Source organism: Peromyscus californicus, unplaced genomic scaffold (assembly GCF_007827085.1).
Source record: "Peromyscus californicus insignis strain IS unplaced genomic scaffold, ASM782708v3 Scaffold_2__1_contigs__length_46816999, whole genome shotgun sequence".
In the NCBI taxonomy this organism is placed as follows: domain Eukaryota; kingdom Metazoa; phylum Chordata; class Mammalia; order Rodentia; family Cricetidae; genus Peromyscus; species Peromyscus californicus.
In genome coordinates, this window is record NW_026294540.1 from 28278235 (window position 1) to 28297717 (window position 19483).

At 48.3% G+C, this 19483-nt stretch overlaps 1 protein-coding gene across 1 annotated transcript; it reads right to left on the bottom strand.

Annotated features, from left to right (window-relative positions):
* Nucleotides 1-2789: 2789 nt before the first annotated feature.
* LOC128120297 (paired immunoglobulin-like type 2 receptor alpha) lies at nt 2790-13386 on the bottom strand. The gene is made up of 7 exons (XM_052754108.1): nt 13162-13386; nt 12446-12847; nt 9044-9244; nt 6039-6069; nt 3707-3744; nt 3458-3489; nt 2790-3123 (listed from the first exon to the last, which is right to left on the bottom strand). The coding sequence occupies exons 1-7, from the start codon at nt 13247-13249 to the stop codon at nt 2998-3000; spliced, it is 918 nt and encodes a 305-aa protein (XP_052610068.1). The 5' UTR covers nt 13250-13386; the 3' UTR covers nt 2790-2997.
* Nucleotides 13387-19483: the final 6097 nt, after the last annotated feature.

Here is a 19483-nt window from a genome sequence, read left to right on the forward strand (position 1 = left end):
TTAGAATTTTGACATTTTATCTATTTATTTTTAATATACATATTTAAAATTTGTATGTGTATGGGTGTTTTGCTTGCATATATATCTGTGTACCACATGCATGCTTGGTGCTCACAGAGGCTAGAAGAGGGTGTCATTGTGGTGAGCCACAAGAATATGTGGAATATAATGAGTCCAGCAGTATATAATAAACTATACCTTGACTGATCAAGGGTCCTTCAAGTGGGAAGCCATTTATCATGGAATATTTGGTGTTATTCAGCTTTATTATTCAGCTGCTCCTTGTGATGAATTTCTTGTGCTCATAATCCCCATAGAACGTGTATGTGTGAGCATCCTGCTCAGGCCAGTATTTGGGTAAGTTCACAGAGGCAGGGCCTTCTGCCTCGAGCTCCCTGCTCTCCTTTAGCCATTGAACTGAGTATCTGACTTCTACAAATTACCCCTTTAGCTAGGGCCAGCCCCAAACAAAGCACTGAAGGGCTGGGAGGGGACAGAATAGCTGAGACCATCCCTTGCCTTCAGGTCTAGTGGCATTCCAGAGCAACTGACTGAGAACAAAGGAGGTTTTTGCATATCTAGGTGGTGTGAGAGGTGGAACAGGATTCCTGGGAGACAGAATAATGTGGCCAGAGAGAAGGGAGGAAGACAGAGATTCTGTAGAGGGTAAGGCAGATCTTCACAGAACAGCTACTATATTAAATGTCCAGGATTAGGCAGTGGTAGCACAAGCCTTATATCCTAGCATTCCAGAGGCAGAGATCCTTTTGGATCTCTGTAAGTTCAAGGCCACACTGTAAACAGAACCAGGCAGTGGTGACAGACACCTTTAATCCCAGCGCTTGAGATCTCATGTCTTGCTTGGGATAACGTGCCTTTAATCCCAGGAAGTAATGTCAGGGACATAAGGCATGAAAACCAGGAACTAGAGGTTTTTTAAACTTTTAGGTTTTTGAACAGCATTTCAGCAGAGATCCATTTGGATGAGGACTCAGAGGCTTCCAATTTGTGGAAACAGGATCGGCTGAGAATTTGGTGAGGTGATGTTAGCTGTGGCTTGTTCTGCTTCTCTGATCTTTCTAAGGCTTTAACCCAAATTTCTGGCTCCATATTTTTTACTAAATAAGACCATTTAGAAATTCATCTACAGAGAGGAACTGAATGTGAGGATGGAGCTGAAGCTGTGTAGACAGCTTTGTCATAGAGGAATAAAGTAAATGGACAAAGAGTTGGTGAATCTAGATTCATTACCCCGATGTTGGTAGCGTCTCTTCTGGGCCCCTGGGAAGAATATTATAAAGGCTGGTCCATGAATAATATTTGAGATGTCATAACCTCTGGAACTGGAGTTACAGGTGGTTGTGAGCCACCGTGTGAGCACTGGGAATAGAAACCCAGTCTTCTAGAAGAGCAGCAAGCTGTGCCAACTGCTGATCCATTCTTCCAGCCCCTTGACATTTCAGATTCAAATGTCCTAGGTAAGGCTCAGAATTGTTCAGATTTGTTCAAGACCCATGTCGAACACACAGCTAACACAAGGCTGGAGTCCAAGTGTGACCTGAAAGTCCATATTCCTTATTCTATCCTTTCAGACGTTTTAAGCATAAGAATCCAGAAATCTGGCTTGTAAAACATCAGGATAGGTTGACTTAAAGGGACTCTAAACGTTGTCCTTTGTTCTCTTTAGGTCCCCAAAATATAAATAAATAAATTAAGAGGCCGGGCCGTGGGAACACACGCCTTTAATCCCAGCACTTGGGAGGCAGAGGCAAGTGGATCTCTGTGAGTTTGAAGCCAGCCTGGACTACTGAGTGAGTTCCAGGACAGGCTCCAAAGCTACACAGAGAAACCCTGTTGGAAAAACAAACAAACAAACAAACAAACAAACAAACAAAAAACTTAGCGTTTCTAAAACCAGGCCTCAGTGACCACTTACTTGAGGAGAAGGAAATTTAAGTTGTATCAAAGTGCCCTACCCCACCAGCTCCACACGGGGCTTGTCCATGGGGAAAGGAAAGTCCTGGACCTCAGGAGCCCCTGACCCAGGAGGCAGCAAGGATCCCCCCCTGAGGATGATGGTTCCAGTGATCTGGACTTGGAACAACTCATGGAGGACATTGGGGAGGCAGAGGAGAGAGGGGAGTCGCAGCAGAGGGATGGCTCAGAGGAGTTCCTGGCGGGCCTCTTTGAGGAGTAGTGTGCTCTGGTCCTTCTACAATTCACAGCCTCTCAGTGATCCTGAGCAGATGTTGAATGTCGGGGTTGGTGACCTGCTCCATGCTTCAGGTCAGAGCTGTGCACCATGGGTAATAAAGCAGGTCTATGGGGCCACTGATTAGGCTGGGCTTCCTTTCATGTCACTATGGCAACCTGCCTTCTCTGGAGGGTATAGGAGGCTGGGGACAGCAGCAGGACCCAGGCCTGGGGGAACCTTCAGAAAAGCATCTCTGTGAGTCCTGGCTCCCAAACTTCCTGGGAGCAACATGGCCATCGGAAAGCATTGTGACCATCTGGTGTTTAGTTCCCTGTCTCACACATCTATCTAGGGTTGTTGCTGATGTCCAGTGTGGTGGTCCATGGGAACCAGTCACAGAGTGTGCTGGTTATTACCCTCCCAGATGTGGGTGTACATCGTGTAGACTGGCTGCCAGCATTTGGGGCATCTCCTGCCTTAGGGTAGCTAGAAAAAAGTGATAGAGGAGGGGATCTTAGAGGGCCAGAAGTTGAGGGTCACATGAATGACTCTTAATTAGATTCATTTAGGCAAATTCTGTGGATTTTTTTTTTATTTTTGTGAGAAAGGTCTAGGAAGTTAGAAAAGGGAACTGGGAATTTCTGATTTTCTCTCAGCTCAAACGCCCTGACGTGTGGATTTCTGTCTCTGGCCATGGGTATCAGTGACCCATGAGATTTTGTCTCTGGCTGTGGGTATCAGTGGAAGCTGGGAGTCTTCCTACTAGAAACACAGGTGACTCTGAGATCGTCACCCAGACCCACTCATTTGGCCTTTACGATGGAGTACACAGTCTCTTCCTGGGGGTTCCCATGGACGGGCTGGCAGGGTGGTGTTCCTGGAGAGGCTGAGCTTGAGAGGGCAATGGAGGCGTACACGATGTTGTTATCCTGTGGGGACAAGAGGTTAGATGGCAGCAGTGCAGCTGTGGCCACCATAAAGCAGCAGCTGCAGCCTGAGTGTCCTGCCCACACCTGCAGCAGCTGCAGCCTGAGTGTCCTGCCCACACCTTCAGCAGCTGCAGCCTGAGTGTCCTGCCCACACCTGCAGCAGCTGCAGCCTGAGTGTCCTGCCCACACCTTCAGCAGCTGCAGCCTGAGTGTCCTGCCCACACCTGCAGCAGCTGCAGCCTGAGTGTCCTGCCCAAACCTCCAATCTCCCCCCTTCTGCCTCCTTCTTCAACATCCCTTTAACTTCCCTCAGGCCTGACTCTGAGTGGCTTACCTTGGGGTTCTCTTTGGGGTCCATATATTGTCCTAGAGTAAAAAGAATATGGAGTGCTGAGGTCAAGCTGTGACAGGAAGGGAGACAGATGGCTGGGAGTTCCAACAGTGAGCTGAGGACCTTGGTTACATGGGAGGGACAGGGTGATGGAGGGAAAGGTGGAAATACTGAGGGATGCTTATGTAAGTGTGGGGTCTTGGGAGAAGAAGGCAGAGCCAGGTGGGGAAACAGGAAGCTGGCAGAATTTACCTTCAGGTTCAACATTCCCAGTGTTTTCAATGAGGTCCCTGAATAGGAACAAATGGACAACATATCAGAATCTGGACAGGAAAAGGTTAAGACATTAGGTGCTGGGCTGCAGAGATGGCTCAGTTAGGAAAGTAAGTGTCACATAAACACGAAGTCCTGATTGCAGACCCAGGACCCACAGAACGCTGGATGCTGGAGAAGCAGAGACAGGCAGATAAATCCCTGGAGTTCACTGGCCTGGACTAACAGATGAGCTCTAGAGTCAGGGTCAGACCCTGTCTCAAAAGATAGAGTGGAGGGCTGGAGAGATGGTTCAGCTGGCAAAGTGCCCACTTCACAAACACGAAGACCCAGATTTAGATCCCCAAGGACCGATGTGAAAAAAAGCTGGACACGATGTGCCTGGAGAGTGGGGTGGAGAGAGGAGGATCCCTGAAGCTCATTTTCTGGGCAGCCTGGCCCAACTGATGAACTCAGGTTAATGAGAGACCCTGCCTCAAAATAAATATTAAATAACGGTGGGAGAAACTGAGGGGAGTCACCACATAGACCTCTGGCCTCCACACACATGCACAGGTGCGCGCGCGCGCGCGCGCGCGCGCGCGCACACACACACACACACACACACACACACACACACACACAAACATACATGCAGGATACAAAACAGAATGGAGAGTAACTGAGAGACACACCATTGATCTCTGGCTTCCACACACCTGGGCACATGTGGATGTGCACCTACATATGTATACACACAGGAAAAGTAACAACACATACAGAACTGGGTATGGTGGTGCATGCTTGTAAGCTCAGTGCTCAGGAGGTGGGGACTCCTGTGTTCACTGGCCAACCAACCTGGTCTAACTGGTGAGTTCCAGACCAGTGGGAGACCCTGTCTGAACCAAACCAAAGAAAAACAACAACAAAACCCCAAAACCCAAGGTGAAATGACTTTGTGGGTAAGGCCAGACCATGAAGACTGACAACCTGAGTTTCATCCCAAGGATCCACAAGGTGGAAGGAAAGAGAAAGCTCTCAGAAGTTGTCCTGTGACCTCCCATGTGGGTTATTTCAAGTCATGCTCACACACATGTATGCACACGCACACAAACAAATAAAACGTAATAAAATAATTATTTAAAAGAGTGGATGGCACCTGAGAACACACACAGACACACTCACACACACACACACACACACACACACACACACACACACACACACACAAGAGACTGGTTCCCTCTGAATGGTCTCTGCCATCCTCAGTGACTCAAGATGACATGATGGTGTTCCGCCAAAGGAAGAGACCTTTCCTGGAAGTGGAATGAAAAGCCATTGGGAAAGTGCCCAGGCCGAGGTCTCTCAGCACTAGCTGAGGGGAGTCATTCTAGGAAATGGTCTTGCCCTGGGCAGGAACAGAGACTAGAAATAGGAAGAAGCAAGTCTATCCTCTCTCACTACCCTGAAAACTAGAAGACAAGAAAGTTTCAGATCTCCTGGGTAGGTGCTCTGGCTGGGTTCGAGGAAGAAAGGATGTGAGATGGGACTGGAGGAAGGGCATCTGGCCAAAGAAGACACAGGGAGAGGAGAGATGGAGGGAGCTGGGATGCTTGAGTTATCTGCACAAGGCCCTGGTTCCCATCCCAGCACGTCATAAACCGGGTGTGGTCCGATGCTTGTCATTCCAACAGTTGCAAGGTGGAGGCAAAAGATCAGAAGTTCAAGGTCATCTTGGCTTCATAGTGAGTTCAAGGCCAGCCTAGACTAAATGAGACCCTTTCTCAGAAAAAAAGGGTTGGAGGAGGAAGGGTGAGAGCAGGCCATGTACAGTAGGAAAAGAAGAGGCAGGAGAGAAGGGTGGAGAGGTTGGGAGGTGGATAGAAAAGGGCAGAGTTGTGGAAGATCTGGAACAAAGGATTCTGGGGCAGCGGGGCTCACTGACCATAGAGACAGACAGAGAGAAGGAAGGAAAAGATGGGAGAGCTGTTGAATCCAGGCAGATGTTCAAGGCTGAGAGGAACCAGAGACAGAGAGGGAAGCCCAGGAAATGGAAGGAGAGAGGGAGAAAGTCTGACGCCTAAAGGGGGTGTTGTTCTGGGAAGGAGACTCCTGAGACCCTTTGCACTCCTTGTCACTGAGAATCTGGTGCCTGAGGAGCCTGAGGTCATAGAGGACAAGGAGGGAGCAGACAGGATGAGTCAGTGGTTAGGGAGATGTGAAGAGTCCTGAGTGTGGTTCTCCTTTTTTTATGTTATTTGAAGGGCCTGGAGAGATGGTTCAGTGGTTAAGAGCACTGGCTGCTCTTGCAGAGGACCCGGATGGTGCTCACCTGGCTGGGGTTTCAGCTTTAGTCCTCTGTCCTGTGGGGAAGAAACAGTGTCAGTGTGACATCAGTGCTGATCCTCCATCATCCCTCTCAGCTGTCCTGTGTGTTCAGACCACCTTCAGAGGACAGGGGAGCAGAGAACCTGCCCCAGGCAGTCAGAGAGGAGCCTGAGCTCCCTCTGCTGGGCTGTGTCCTACACAGCAACCTCCCCAGATCTCTGCTAGGTCCATGTCCACCCCTGTCTCCTCTGCTTCCTTCACCAACCTTGAGTTCCCTGCACTTCACACCTGCCTCATCTACTCTGCATTCACACAACTTCCTTTGTGTGCCTTTAGAGACCGCCTCTTTCTGGATACTATATCACTCTACTGATCTATTTGTCTTGGTGCATACTATTCTCTTTTTAATTACTGTAGCTTTCTTAAATTGCCACTTATTTATTATATGGTCGGGGGTGTGCCACAGTTTGTATGGAGGTCAGAAGGAAACTTGAAGCCGTCAGTTCCCCCCACATTGAGGCTCCCAGGCTTGGATACTGACTCCTTTTACTCTCAGAGGGCTACAGTATTCTTTAGAAAAATCTATTATTCATTTATTTATTTAGCTACTGTAGCTTTTAAAGTTTTTTTTTATTGTTTTGTTTTTAGAATTTTAAAATTATGTGCACCTGTTTGGGGTAGAAGCACATGAGAGTAGAAGCCTGTGGGATTCAGGAGAGGGCTTCAGACAGGCCTGCAGCCAGAGTTACAGGAAGTTGTCAGCTGCCTGATGTGGTTGCTGGGAGCAGAACTCGGGTCCTCTGCCAGAGCAGCCAGTGTTCTTAACTCCTGACCCATCTCTCTGTGTTTTCTCTTTTGACTTATAAATACACTTTTCTTTGTTTTTTTCACAGCTCTGTCAGATCCACACAGGCACTTCAACTGTAACCCCAACTCAGCTGGTCAGCTTACCCCTGTGCAGGTTTGAGTGAAAAATCTTCATAACAGGCTCACCTATTTGAAATCTTTGTTGTATTTGGGAGGTTATGGACCATTTAGGAGGTGCAGCCTTCTGGAAGAGTTATGTGTCACTGGAGGTGAGTTTTGAGAACGTATTGCTCTCCCTCACTTCCAGCTTTCTCCCTGGTTTTCTGCATGTGATGAAGATGTGACTTCTCAGTGTCCTGCTTCAGCTGCCCCTCCACTATTAACCTTCCTTCTGGACCGCAAGCCAAATCCAATTCTTCCTTCCACAAGTTACTTTTGATTATGAAGTTTTATCACCACACTGGAAAAGTAACCGCCATTACACACTCTCAAACACACTTCCTGTTTCAGTCCCTATATGGCTTGGTGGTTTCATCAGAGTGTTTCTCAACACACTGAGGCTTGTTCCTGTTCTCTGTCCCCATGTCATCCATCTAATCACTGAGTGTTGGTTTGAGGTCTTCTGCACCGAAGATCCTCCTGCCTGCCCCTTCCACACTCTGGAGTTACAGACATGCACTATCACACCAGGCTAATCACAAAGTCTGAAAGCTTTTGCCTCGACATTTTCCTGGTTCTGGCCATTCATCCCCATGTGCAGGTCCACTGTTGCAAAGTGACACAGCCTGGCCCCCTCCAGTCTGTTCTCTGCACCCTAAGACTGTAATGTCAGAATCCAGCTGCTGCTCAGGCCACAGCACCGCCCTTCACCTCTCACAGAGACACTGCCTAGACACTGTTCTCTCCTGCTGACCTGCTTCCATCCAGGTCCAGGATTTCTCACTGGGCAGTGATTTTAGTCACTGACATATTAGTGACCACACATCCTGTTCCCTTTCCTGTCTCCTTCCTGATTCAGATTGTGCAGAGAAACCACCCCTATCCTCAGAAGGATATAAAAAGATAACCTTTCCCACTTTTGAGCCCCTGCCATGTGGATGGAGCCTGAAATCTCCTTAGAGTGCCCTGCCATGTTGATATCTACCTTTCTGTCTACCCATCACATCGATAACCTTTAATAAACTCCTTCCTCCCCTGTTATCTGTCCCAGTGACCCTCTTGAATCCCCATCTGAGACCTTTCACACACACTGATGTGCTGTGGGATGGTCTGTATGTCAAATTACTCTGATTGGTCAATCAATAAAGCACTGATTGGCCAGTGGCTAGGCAGGAAGTATAGGCAGGACTAAGAGAGAGGAGAAAAGAAAGAACAGAAAGGCAGGAGTCACTGCCAGCCGCCACCATGACAAGTAGCATGTGAAGATGCCAGTAAGCCACAAGCCACATGGCAAGCTATAGATTTATAAAAATGGATTAATTTAAGATATAAGAACAGTTAGCAAGAAGCCTGCCACAGCCATACAGTTTGTAAGCAATATAAGTCTCTGTGTTTACTTGGTTGGGTCTGAGCGGCTGTGGGACTTGCACGTGACAAAGATTTGTCCTGACTGTGGGCCAGGAAGGAAATCTCTAGTTACACTGATGTCATCATAGCAGGGTGCTGTGGTGGCCAAGCATTTTTCCTCTGGTATCAGAGACTTGGGTACTTTATTTACCAGGTTCCCTCTGGTCATCTCCTGCCTCCTCTACCAATACCACACTGCTCAAGAGTTCCTGAGATGTTTTCCCTTTCCTGGAAGGCCAGAGAGTGTCCTCTACACCACTCCCAGCCCTTTCCTGGATATTTTGTGGAAGGAGGAGGGTTGAGATAAATTCTCATATAATCCAGGCTAGTCTTGAACTCAAGATCCTCCTGCCTTCACCTCCCAAGTTTTCTTACTGAGGTGTGGATCACCACTGGCTGTAAGTGTTTTCATTTTTTAATTGTATTAGATTATTTTATTCACTGTGTATGTGAGTGTGCACACACCATGGTGTGGTGTGTTAGAGGACAATGTCCAGGACTCAAGCTCTTTCCTGACTCAGCCATCCCCTGACCCTGGAATCTGCTCTGTCATCAATCCCCTTCATGGACTCTGGTGTGGATTGTTCTGTGGAAACACTCAGGAAGATTGATGGGATGCTGTCTTGAACCACTTACCTTTCCTTCTCCTCCTCCCGAGAAACAATATCAACCCCAAAACCCCAGCCAGGAGTACAGCAGCAGTCACTGCCAACCCAACTGTGGTTCCCAGACCCAGGGGCTGATTCTTCCCGCTCTTCTTCCCTTCTGTGGCTGTAAGAGCAGTTCTGGTGAGTGCAGAAGTTGCAGTGGTGGGGCTTGGAGAGGTGGTCTTGGGGGCTGGGAGGAGACAAAGGAAGTTAGCATTGAAGGTGATTGGGATGTGTAAGCCAAATAAACCTTTTCCTCCCTAAGTTCTTTGGTCATGGAGTTTTTCACAGCAATAGAAACTCGAACTAGGACACCTGCTGGCCCTGAGTCCCAAGTCATGGGCTCTGTTCTAGTTTCAAGTCCTCTGTTGAATCCCCATAGGGACCTGCTGTGGGATGATTTCTGTCCAGGTTGGTGCAATCAGTCTCCTGCAGTGCCAACTCCATTTCCCCAATAGCAGTGACTGTACCCTGCAGCCATGCTGCTCTCACAAGGGTGGGGCACTTCCATGGAAGAGCAGTGTGGGGCTTTGGTGTAAGTGGAAGTTTCTGTCCCTTCAGCAACTCCCAAATACCTGGCAGCTGCTTCCCAAATTACCACCCAGAGACTTAAATAATTAATTTATATTATATTATATTATATTTTATCATATCATATCATATCATATTATATTATATATTAATATAACTATGTATAAATGCTCTGCTGGTAGCTCAGGCTTATTACTAACTGGCTCTTACACTTAAATTAACCCATAATTCTTATCCATGTTTAACTTGGTACCTTTTCTCAGTAGGACAGTCTCATCTTGCTTCCTCTGCATCTGCCTGAGGACTCCTGACTCAACCCTTCCTCTTCCCAGCATCCCCAGGGACCTGTGTGTGTTGCCATGCACTTGTAATCCCAGCACTTCAAGGGGAAAATAGGCAGATCGTTGTGGCTCACTGCCAACTGTCCTAGTCCACTTTGTGAGTTCAGCCCAGAGAAAGACTCATCAAAGGAAACATAGGAAGAGAGAGAAAGAGAGAGAGAGAGACAGAGAGACAGAGAGCTAGAGAGAGGGAAAGAGAGACACAGAGAGAAATCTATCACTCTTTGTTTAGACATGAAAGAGAAAATGTGCAAAGGAGAGTACTATTGATTTGGCTACAAAAATGAAATTATGGAAAGAGAATTAATAAGCCAACCACAGGGTTCTTTTCAATACTTGTTGCACATATTTCTCCAGGTGTGATATCTTTGCCCTAAATGAGGACATTTTGCTCGGATAAGACATTTCTTTTGAGGGCTGTGGATGCAGCTCAGTGGTGGAGTGCTTGCCTAGGGTGCACAAGGCCTTGAGTCCATCTCAGGCAGGGGACACGGGATGGTGAAACGTCCTTTTGGTCCCAGCTCTTGGGAAACAGTTCAAGGCCATCTTTAGTTATATAGTAAATTTGAGACCAGCATGGACACATGAGACTCTGTCTTAAAGAAATGGAAAAAAGAGAAAAATGTCTTTTTATCATTAATTTAAAAAATTTAAAAATAATGGTAAAGAATATTCAGTTAATGAATTAATTTTTAAAATGCTGATAAAAAACACTGATGGAAGAACTCATAGTGGAGGTGAGGTGTAAGTCAGTGACAGAGCCCTTGTCTAGTGTGTACGTGGCCCTGGGGACAAGAGAATAAAACATGGTGTGTCTGCCTGAAGTAGAGAAAGGCATGGCTGCCTTAAATTGATTGTTCTACGAAGCACCTAATAGATTATCGCCAAGGCTGGAGACATTAGGAACGGAGGAAGAGGGAGGAGGCTGGAAGAACAGGAGCCATTTAGGGAAACATGTAGGAGACACAGGAAATGCAAATGTAAGGTGCCTGGTGGGTTCTGGCTGTGGAGTTTATCCTGAACCAGCAGAGGGTTAAGATGAGGAGTGGTTTGCCTGGGGGAGGTGGGTGGGTCTAACCTGGAAGGGACAAATCTGCTTATCACTGGCACTGCTGAGAATTAGTGATATAATTAATGATAATTGATTATTATTTGACTATTAATTTTATAATTTATTTTCTAAAATGTAATTTTTATTCAAGTTTTGCACACACAAAATGGCACATGAGTGTGTGTATGTGTTTGTGTGTGTGTGTGTGTTTGTGTGTGTGTCAGAGGTTAACCTTGGGTATTCCTTCCTCAGATATCATACACCTTATTTGTAAGACAGACCACGTGAGCACCTGTAACCGCCACACCGTGGGAGATAGAGACAAGAGGATCAATGGGGGGCTTCACAGCCGATCAGCCTAGCCCAAAACAGTGAGCTCCAGGTTCAGTGAGAGACTCTGCCTCTAGGGATGAACGTGGGTCTTACTAAAGGAGGATTCCTAATGTTCACTTCTGGCCTTCCCAAGTACAAAAATGAAAGCACCTCCCCACACACACATGTGAATCCATGCACACACACACACACACACACACACACACACACACACACACACACACATGCATGTTTACACCATATGTACACATGCCACAAAATCAAGACAGAAGAGAGGCACGCAATAGTGTGAACTCCACAGAGGTCATATGTCTACTGGTTGACAGATGTTTGGAGTTAAAGGTCCATTTCGAGGCCTGTTCCTCACCAGCAGGACCTTGGGCAGGGGTTGAATTCTGCTGATCTCTGTGTCTCTCTGTACAATGACCACGAGAGTGCCCAGCAGTGGTGACGGGTGGCCGGGGTAATGTCCACACAGTGACTAGGCTGGGCCTGTGTGCACTCTGTGTGGAAGCTGCAGTTACAGCTGCCATGGAGGAGGAGAAGTGACCAGAGAACCTGATCATGGTGAGAACGTGAGGGTCTGTGTGGGAAAGATGGGGGATGGGGAGGAAGGAGTGGAAGAGGGAAATATGGGAGGGAAAAAAGAAACTGGGGCAGGGAGAGGTGAGGGATGTGTCTAGAGACTGGTGAAGTGGGGGGACCCCGAAGAGAGGGGTACACGCGACCAGAAGGCACCTACTGTGGAAGGCATGAGATATGGTGTAAAGTCTAGATCTAACGGAGACCCTGACACAGGACCAGGTGAAGGCTGCTCCGTCCTGGAGAGGTCAGATCCACGTGGATTTGTGTCAACGAGGGTGGGGTGGGCAGGGCGGTAGTCAGTTTGGAGAAAGGAGCAGGAGACTGGGCCATCTGGGAAGAGCTGAGGCTGGGGGTGAGGTGGATCTGAGGCCAATGAGGGGCAGCTCAGAGAGAGCAGCTAAGGCTTGTGGGTGGTTGTGGGGAAGAGGAAAGGTGGAGTTGTCAGAGCTCTGGGGAGGGGACAGAACACATGAGAGGAATCTGAGGGAAGGATCAGAAGTGTAGGATCCCTAATGACGGTACAAGGAAGCCAGGGCTACCAGGGCCTTACCTGGAATGGGCTCATCAGGAGTGATGGTGAGTTGGGTCCCAGGAATTGACTGAAACTCCTTCATGCCTTCTTTTGTGTTCATATGAACTCGGCAGAAGTACACTGTCTGGTCCTTCTTCTTCAAGTCCAGGATTCTGAGGACTCCAGATGTCTGAGGCTGTGTCCAGTTCAGGATGAGTCGGTCCTTGAAATGCTCATGTATGAAACGTGGGGTGGAGTTGTAGATAAATCCCCTGTGGAACTGCTTCCATCTCCAGAGAATCCTCATCTGTGGATCCTCTGCCAACTTCCAGGGGAAGTAGAAGGAGAAGGGGATTGTGATGGAGCCGCCTTGGACACCAGAGAGGCGGGCTGGTTGTTTGACACCAAAGCCATTTACTTTGTTGGATCCTGGCGAGTTACCTGGGGAGTATGGGGATCTGAAGCCACTGCAGAGGATGGAGAGGGCCACCCAGAGCTTCCTGAGCCATCATCCATAGTCAGGTGTGGGACACAGGGCAGGATTGTCTCTATGTCCCACTGTCCCATACAGGCCTGGACAGACAAGGAAAGGTTGGACTGGACCCACTCTGAGGATGAGCTCTCTCTTGGGGCACAGAGGACTGACTGGCTCCTCCAGCAGACACCTGTCCACATGACAGCCTGCTCTTCCCAGCCCCACTGGCCCCTCCTGTGGTTAGGGCAGAGTCCCTGCTAACAAGGTCCCCACCACTCACCAGCTTGCAGACATGCAGCTGACAGCAGCAGAAGCAGGATCCAAGCCACGGCCTGATTCCCTCCAGGAAGTGAGACCAGCAGAGCCATCAGGAAGGAGAGGAGGACCTGTGGGAGACACTGGGGTGCTCAGGAGTCAGGAAGAATCAGGGTAAAATGACCCACATCCACAGGGCCTTCTCATGTGGAGGACAGAGTGGGGCAGGACCTCCCCACCTCCACCTCCTTGTGACCAGCAACTTCCTTCATCATTCTGGGTTCTTCTTTCTCACACTGCAGAAGATCCTCCCTGTGGTCACTGACAGATGGCCGGGCTCAGGCCCAGCCCCCACTTTTTACAGGAAGATATGGAATTGACTTCACCATGCCGGGCTCTCCTCTCTTCCACCTTGACCTCCTGTCTTATCCAGTCTTGTCCATTTCCAATGTGGCCTGTAATCACTGTTTCCTCACCTCCAGATTTCCTCCACTCCTGCCCTCCTCCTCCTTTGTTTCTCCCTGTGTCTCCTCCCACCATACTGGTTGTCTGTCAGTCTGTCAGTCTGTCTGTCTGTCTCTCTAATAACCTCAGGCACAGAAGTGGTCAGTTTCTGCTCACTTCAGACACAGCGAGGATGGAGGTGATGAGGAAACACATTCAGTCCCAGCCCTAGCTCGGTGTCCCCACCACCATCTGCTCTTTGTCCTCTTCTTGTCCTTCAGGAACTCTTCACAGCATCCAGCAGAACCAAGGCCCTGGGGACACTCTCGCCCTGGCCAGCTCACTGCTGCAGAGTCTGTAACCACCCTGGGCTTCCTGGGTGATCGTCTCCCTCCCCTAGACAGTGACTCCAAAGCTACTCCCAGTTTCTGAAGGAGCCTTTCTACATCCCACCAACCTTCACAAACCTCAGTAGAGGATGCCAAGGATCAGCGAAGCCCTGGCACATGTCACATGACTGCCACATGGCAGGTTGACTGGACTTCATCCCATCAAGTACTTGTAGTCCTCCACTCCACACAGACTTCAGCCTGCCTGCTCCATGCATTCTCTGCACTCTCCTCAAAGGCCATGGATCTTCTTCCGGGTTCCCAGGAGGCTGTTCCCAAAAAGCACTTGAATGATTTTTTCTAGCTGTGACTGCTCTAGAACCTTCTTTGGATGAAGTGAGCAATGAAAGGTCAGACCAGCAATGCATCCCTTATAACATATTGCCTGGGACATCTCTGAGTGTGGACACAACTGGCCTGTTACTGGGGTGAAGGGGTGAGACATGGGGCGGAGGTTGTCTGGACTCAGGGCTGGTTCTGTAGGAGGGTCATCCTCCCCTTCCTCATGACATGGTTCCACCAGTTCCGTGGTAGACAAGATTGTAGCAGAGGAAGTGGCATCCTTCTCCCTGAGTGACATGTGCAGAGGCGACTTCCCATTTCCTTAGATTCCTGCACTGAAGGCCTTCTCCATGCTTCCCTGCAGGTATCTATGCAGCCACCTCTGTCACATCTGCTGTCTCTGCCTTCCTCACAGTCCCCATGGTCCTCATATCCCTTGACCTGAGCCAGGCTCAAACAGTCATGGCCTCAGTCCCAGGTGCACATGGAAAACACTTCTATATCATCCATCCATCCTGCCCTTGGAGACTCAGAGACACAGAATTTTTGGGATGAGTTGGCCCTAGATGGCTAGTCAGGAGAGGGGATGGGACCTATTTTAAATGTCAGAAAGACCACCCCCTCCCTTTATTGGATGGGTTCTCATTTAGCCAAGGCTGGGCCTTGAACTTGTTATGTAGACAATGATGACCTCAAACTCCTACAGATCCCTCTTCTCTGCGCATCCAAGTGATGGAGTGACAGGTGTGTCCCATCATGCCCCTTGTCTCCTGCTGGAGATAGAACCCAGGGTTCTGTGTGTGCCAGGCAGGTAAGCACTCTACCAGACGAACCACATTTTTCACCTCAGTGAGGTCTGAGAGGGGGCCCTCCTGGTCATGGATACTCACCTCCAGGCTTCATTTGCCCTACTCTCTGGGGTCTGTGGGTAAAAGGTCAGTGGTTTCTAAGTCACCAAAGAGGGGCTGGACCTGACGAGGCTGCCATATGTCAGCTGCTGGTCCCTAGCTTTTTAACAGGACTTGCTCTGGTTGGTCCTTCAGGAGCCTAGGTGCGACTTGTGCTCAGCCTCACTGCTGCCACCTGCTGGCCTCTGAATCCCAGGTCGAGGTCTGTGCTCTAGTTTCAAGTCCTGAACTCAGTTGCATCCCCTTAGGGACCCTGCTGTGGGATGATTTCTGTCTAAGATGCTGTAATCAGTCTCCTGCAGTGCCAACTCCATTCCCCCATTAACAGTGTCTGGGCCCTGCAGCCATGATACATTCAAAGGGGAGGGGCACTTTCTGTGGAAGAGCAGCCTGGGGCTTTGGGGTGTGCACAGGGCTTCTGCACACATGTGACCATGGGAGTGTCAGACTGCAGTGTGAGAACCTGGCTGCTGCTCAGGTTGTAGCACATGTGTGTCCTGCCCTCACAGAATAAAGAAGGAAGTGTAATTTTAAGTATTTAAACACAAGGTGGGCTGGACATAAGGATGCATTCCTTTAATTCTATTTTATTAGGGGGGGGGAGGCAGAGGGAGAGGCAAATGATTCTTTTTGAGTTCCAGGCTATCCTGATCTACATATACAGTTCCAGGCCTGCAAGAGCTATACAGTTACAGTTTCAAAAAACAAAAGCAATCAAAATAAAAAACAAAATCCAAAACAAAGAACATAAACATGCAAAAAAGAACCAAAACCCACAAGGTGAATGGTGTCCTGAGTAGTAATGCCTGAGGTTGTCCTCTGGCTTCCACATACACAGACTCACTTGCAAACACATGTACATGAACACAGACACACACAATCATGCAAGGCACCTTTCACAGCTGATCTGTCACAACATGTTTACTCAGTCCTCATCCTGAGCAAACATGGTCTCCCAAGCCAGGCTCTGTGACTCTTCAGACTCCAGTTCCTGACAGTGTCCTCAGCATTCAGACTCTGATTTTATACCCAGCTGTGTTTTCCCATAACAGTGGTGGCTGAGAACAGGCTCGGCCCTTTCTATTTCTGTGTGAAAAATCCAGTTCCAGAAACTTCCCTCAAATAACCCTCAGTGCAGACCCTGTGGGTCCTGACACACCAGATAACCTCATTGATGAAAACTGTTCATCTGTCCACACCTCCTGTCACACTAGTTTTCCTAGAACTCTTTGAATTCTTTTTCTGAATGACAACATACAGACCCACAGTAACCTGTCCAGACTGTGTCCTGAGGAGAGTGGAGGAGATGCTAGAGAGGGTGGAAGGATGGTGGCTGGTGGTGTAGACAGGACACTCAGGCTGCACCTGAGACTTTACATTAGCACAGTTGCCCCGTCCCCATCTGACCTCTTCTTTCTCCCCTAGATGAAATCATCATCTTCATCTCCCTCATGTGTTATCCAACATCAACATGGCACCTCCCTGCACCCCTGCCCAGGGGAGCCCCAAGAAGGGACTCTAAAGTGTCTTAAGGCTGAGTGAGCAGGGCTGGGTGACCAGCTCAGTCTCTTGCTCCTCTCCATGAATTCTCCCAGCTTCTGCAGATAGACAAGGCCGGAGGCAGAAACTTGCATGTCACTGAGTTTGAGGTCACAGAAATGGAGAAACTCTCAATTTCCTCTTCAACACTATATATTGCTTAAATGAAACTATGAATAGTCACATGATTTGTTTGAGAGAATCTAAAGGAAAAACTGGTGATATCTTCAAGTTCTCTGTCTCCTACCAAAGTGAACTAACACATATCCAGCCTCCACGACCTTGCCGACTCTTTGGATTTATAGTTAGCTTTCTGTTTGTTCAGTTTTGAAACAGAGTCTTATGTAGCCCAGGCTGACCTCAAGCTCAATAGGTACTAATGATAGCCTCTAATTCATGGTCTTGCTATCTCTACAGTCAATCATTGGGATTACAGGAATACGCCACCTTGCCTGGCTTCCTCTAGTACTTCTTTTAACTGACTGGCTCAGGCCTGGGAACCCAACTCCCAAATACTGGTAGCCATGCTGGAACCCATGTCTGCTCCCCATTCCAACAGTAATGTTCCTTCACCCTGAGGGGATTTGACCTAAACCTTGTTGAGATGGTTGGTGCTGTGAAGTCTTTGCTGTGGGCTCCTTTGCTGTTTCTCCCTTTTGAACAATGGATACTGACATGGCAAGTCACATGACCACTGGAGTAACAGCTTTGAGGCCCCTTCTTTGTGCCTAGGTGTCTGGAAGGAGGAGATGATGAATGGACACTCCCATAGATGACTGGCCAGACCATCATCCTGCAGCCTGCTGGTGTGAACACACCAGGGATGCTCAGAGGAGACACCACCCCAGCTGTCAAGATCCCTGTGACCATGGCTGCTGCTGAGTTCAGCCTTAGGAGGCTTGGATCCAGTTACACCACTGCAGACATTTCACAGCTGCCTCAGGAGACTTCACTTCAGCCAAGAGAAGCCTGGGTCACTTCTCCATGACCCCTCCTATCTTCAGCTAGCCTCATGGGAATTGGGGAGAATTTCTTAATAGACTCAGCAAGTTGATATGCCATGAGACATGATTAGTAAGTGTGATGATATATTGTGCACCCCAATAATTTTTTTCTGGGGATCAGAGGACAGAGCCAGCCACTAGATTAGACATAGATGTCAGAATGTGATGGCACATATCCTTAATCCTATCACTGGGAGACAGTGATTTGTGTGGAGATCTGTCTGGATCTCTGTGAGTTCAAGACCACACTGGGAACAGAGCCAGGTGTGGTGAAACACACCTTTAATCCCAACACTTGAGATCTCATGCCTTTGCTTGGGAAGCATATATGCCTTTAATTCCTGGAAGTAAGATGGCTGGGCAGAGAAAGGTATGTAAGGCATGAAGAAACAGGAACTCACTGTCCTGAGACTGAGGATTTCCTAGAGGTAAGAGCTAGTGGCTGGCTTGTTCTATTCCTCTGATCTTTCAGCTTTCACCCCAATCACTGGTTCTGGGATTTTTTTTTTTATTAACAAGACCGTTCATCAATTTCTGCTAAAAAAAAAAAAAGTGTTGATAGCCCCAGGGACACACAGGAACAGCAACGTTGTGCTCTCAGGACCAGAGACAGACATAGGACATCAGAGCCCACATGGCAGAAGTGGGGGTTCTCTTCTTGTACCTATCCAAGGACAGGATGTTTCACAGCACAAGACTGCACCCATGCTCTCTGATTCCCAGGCAGGAGACAGGAAAGTGATAAGATGCAGGATGAGTGGGCATGAATCCCCACTCTGACGTAAACTGACCTCCCTAGTGAGAGTTCATGGCCCCTGGAGGTCTGTTAGCTGGAGACTGACAGAAAATGCTTGTCTCTGAGAAGGAGAGAAACATTTTCCAGAGTCAGATTTCTCCTTGCACCATTTGGGTTCCCAGAATCAAATGCAGATCATTGGGCTAGGCCAAAGACATCTTTTCCCACTGAGCTATCAATCTGCTCCCCATTTTTCTTTTCTCCATTAATTTGTAATTTTTAAATACTTGTTTTAAAAATAAATTAGAAAAATGTTATGATCATCATTTATGCCCTTGAGGAATCCACATTATTTTTTATGACATGGTGTCTCATTGTTCTGGAACTCAGCAATTAGACTAGACTAGCTGGACAGACAGCTCCACGACTCTGGCTGTCTCTTGCTTGTCCATGGCTGGGATTACAAATTCCCATCACCTCCCTAGTTTATAATGAGGATGCTCCCAATCAAACTCAGGTCCTCTAGCCTGTGTGTAATGCTTTTCTGGGGAAATGATCTCTCTGGATCCCTTGCATGCCTCTCATAAAAAATTCCCCAAATAGCCTGTCTTAACCAAACTTCAATTGCTGTGAAGAGACACCATGACTAAGGAAACTCTTATAAAGGAAAACATTTAATTGGGGTTGGCTTAAGTTTCAATAGTTTAGTTGATCATCCTCATGGTGGGAAGGTTGGTGGTACACAGGCAGACATGGTGCTGGAGAAGTAGGTGAGCATTCTACGTTCAGATAGCAGACTGCAGGAAGAGAGAGGGAGACACTGGTCCTGGCTTGAGGATTTGAAGTATGAAAGTCAGCCCTCACTGACTCAATTCCTCGAACAAGCCCACAACTACTCTAACAAGGCCACACATCCTATGCGCCACTGCCTTGTGACAAAGCATACCAATCCTTGAGCCTATGGGGGCCATTCTTATTCAAACCACCACACAGCCCCTCAGCTGCTCCTTGGGATGACAGGCTCTCCCCTGGCTGGGGTTCACCT

Bases quoted from the DNA above. Each gene is read 5' to 3' on its own strand.
- LOC128120297 (XM_052754108.1), bottom strand. From the start codon at position 13,249: ATGGCTCTGCTGGTCTCACTTCCTGGAGGGAATCAGGCCGTGGCTTGG. The intron at 3,745-6,038 runs GTGAGCACCATC...GTTCCTATTCAG, and splicing joins AAAGCTGAAACCCCAGCCAG to GGACCTCATTGAAAACACTG. The intron at 3,124-3,457 runs GTAAGCCACTCA...TTGTCCCCACAG, and splicing joins ACCCCAAAGAGAACCCCAAG to GATAACAACATCGTGTACGC.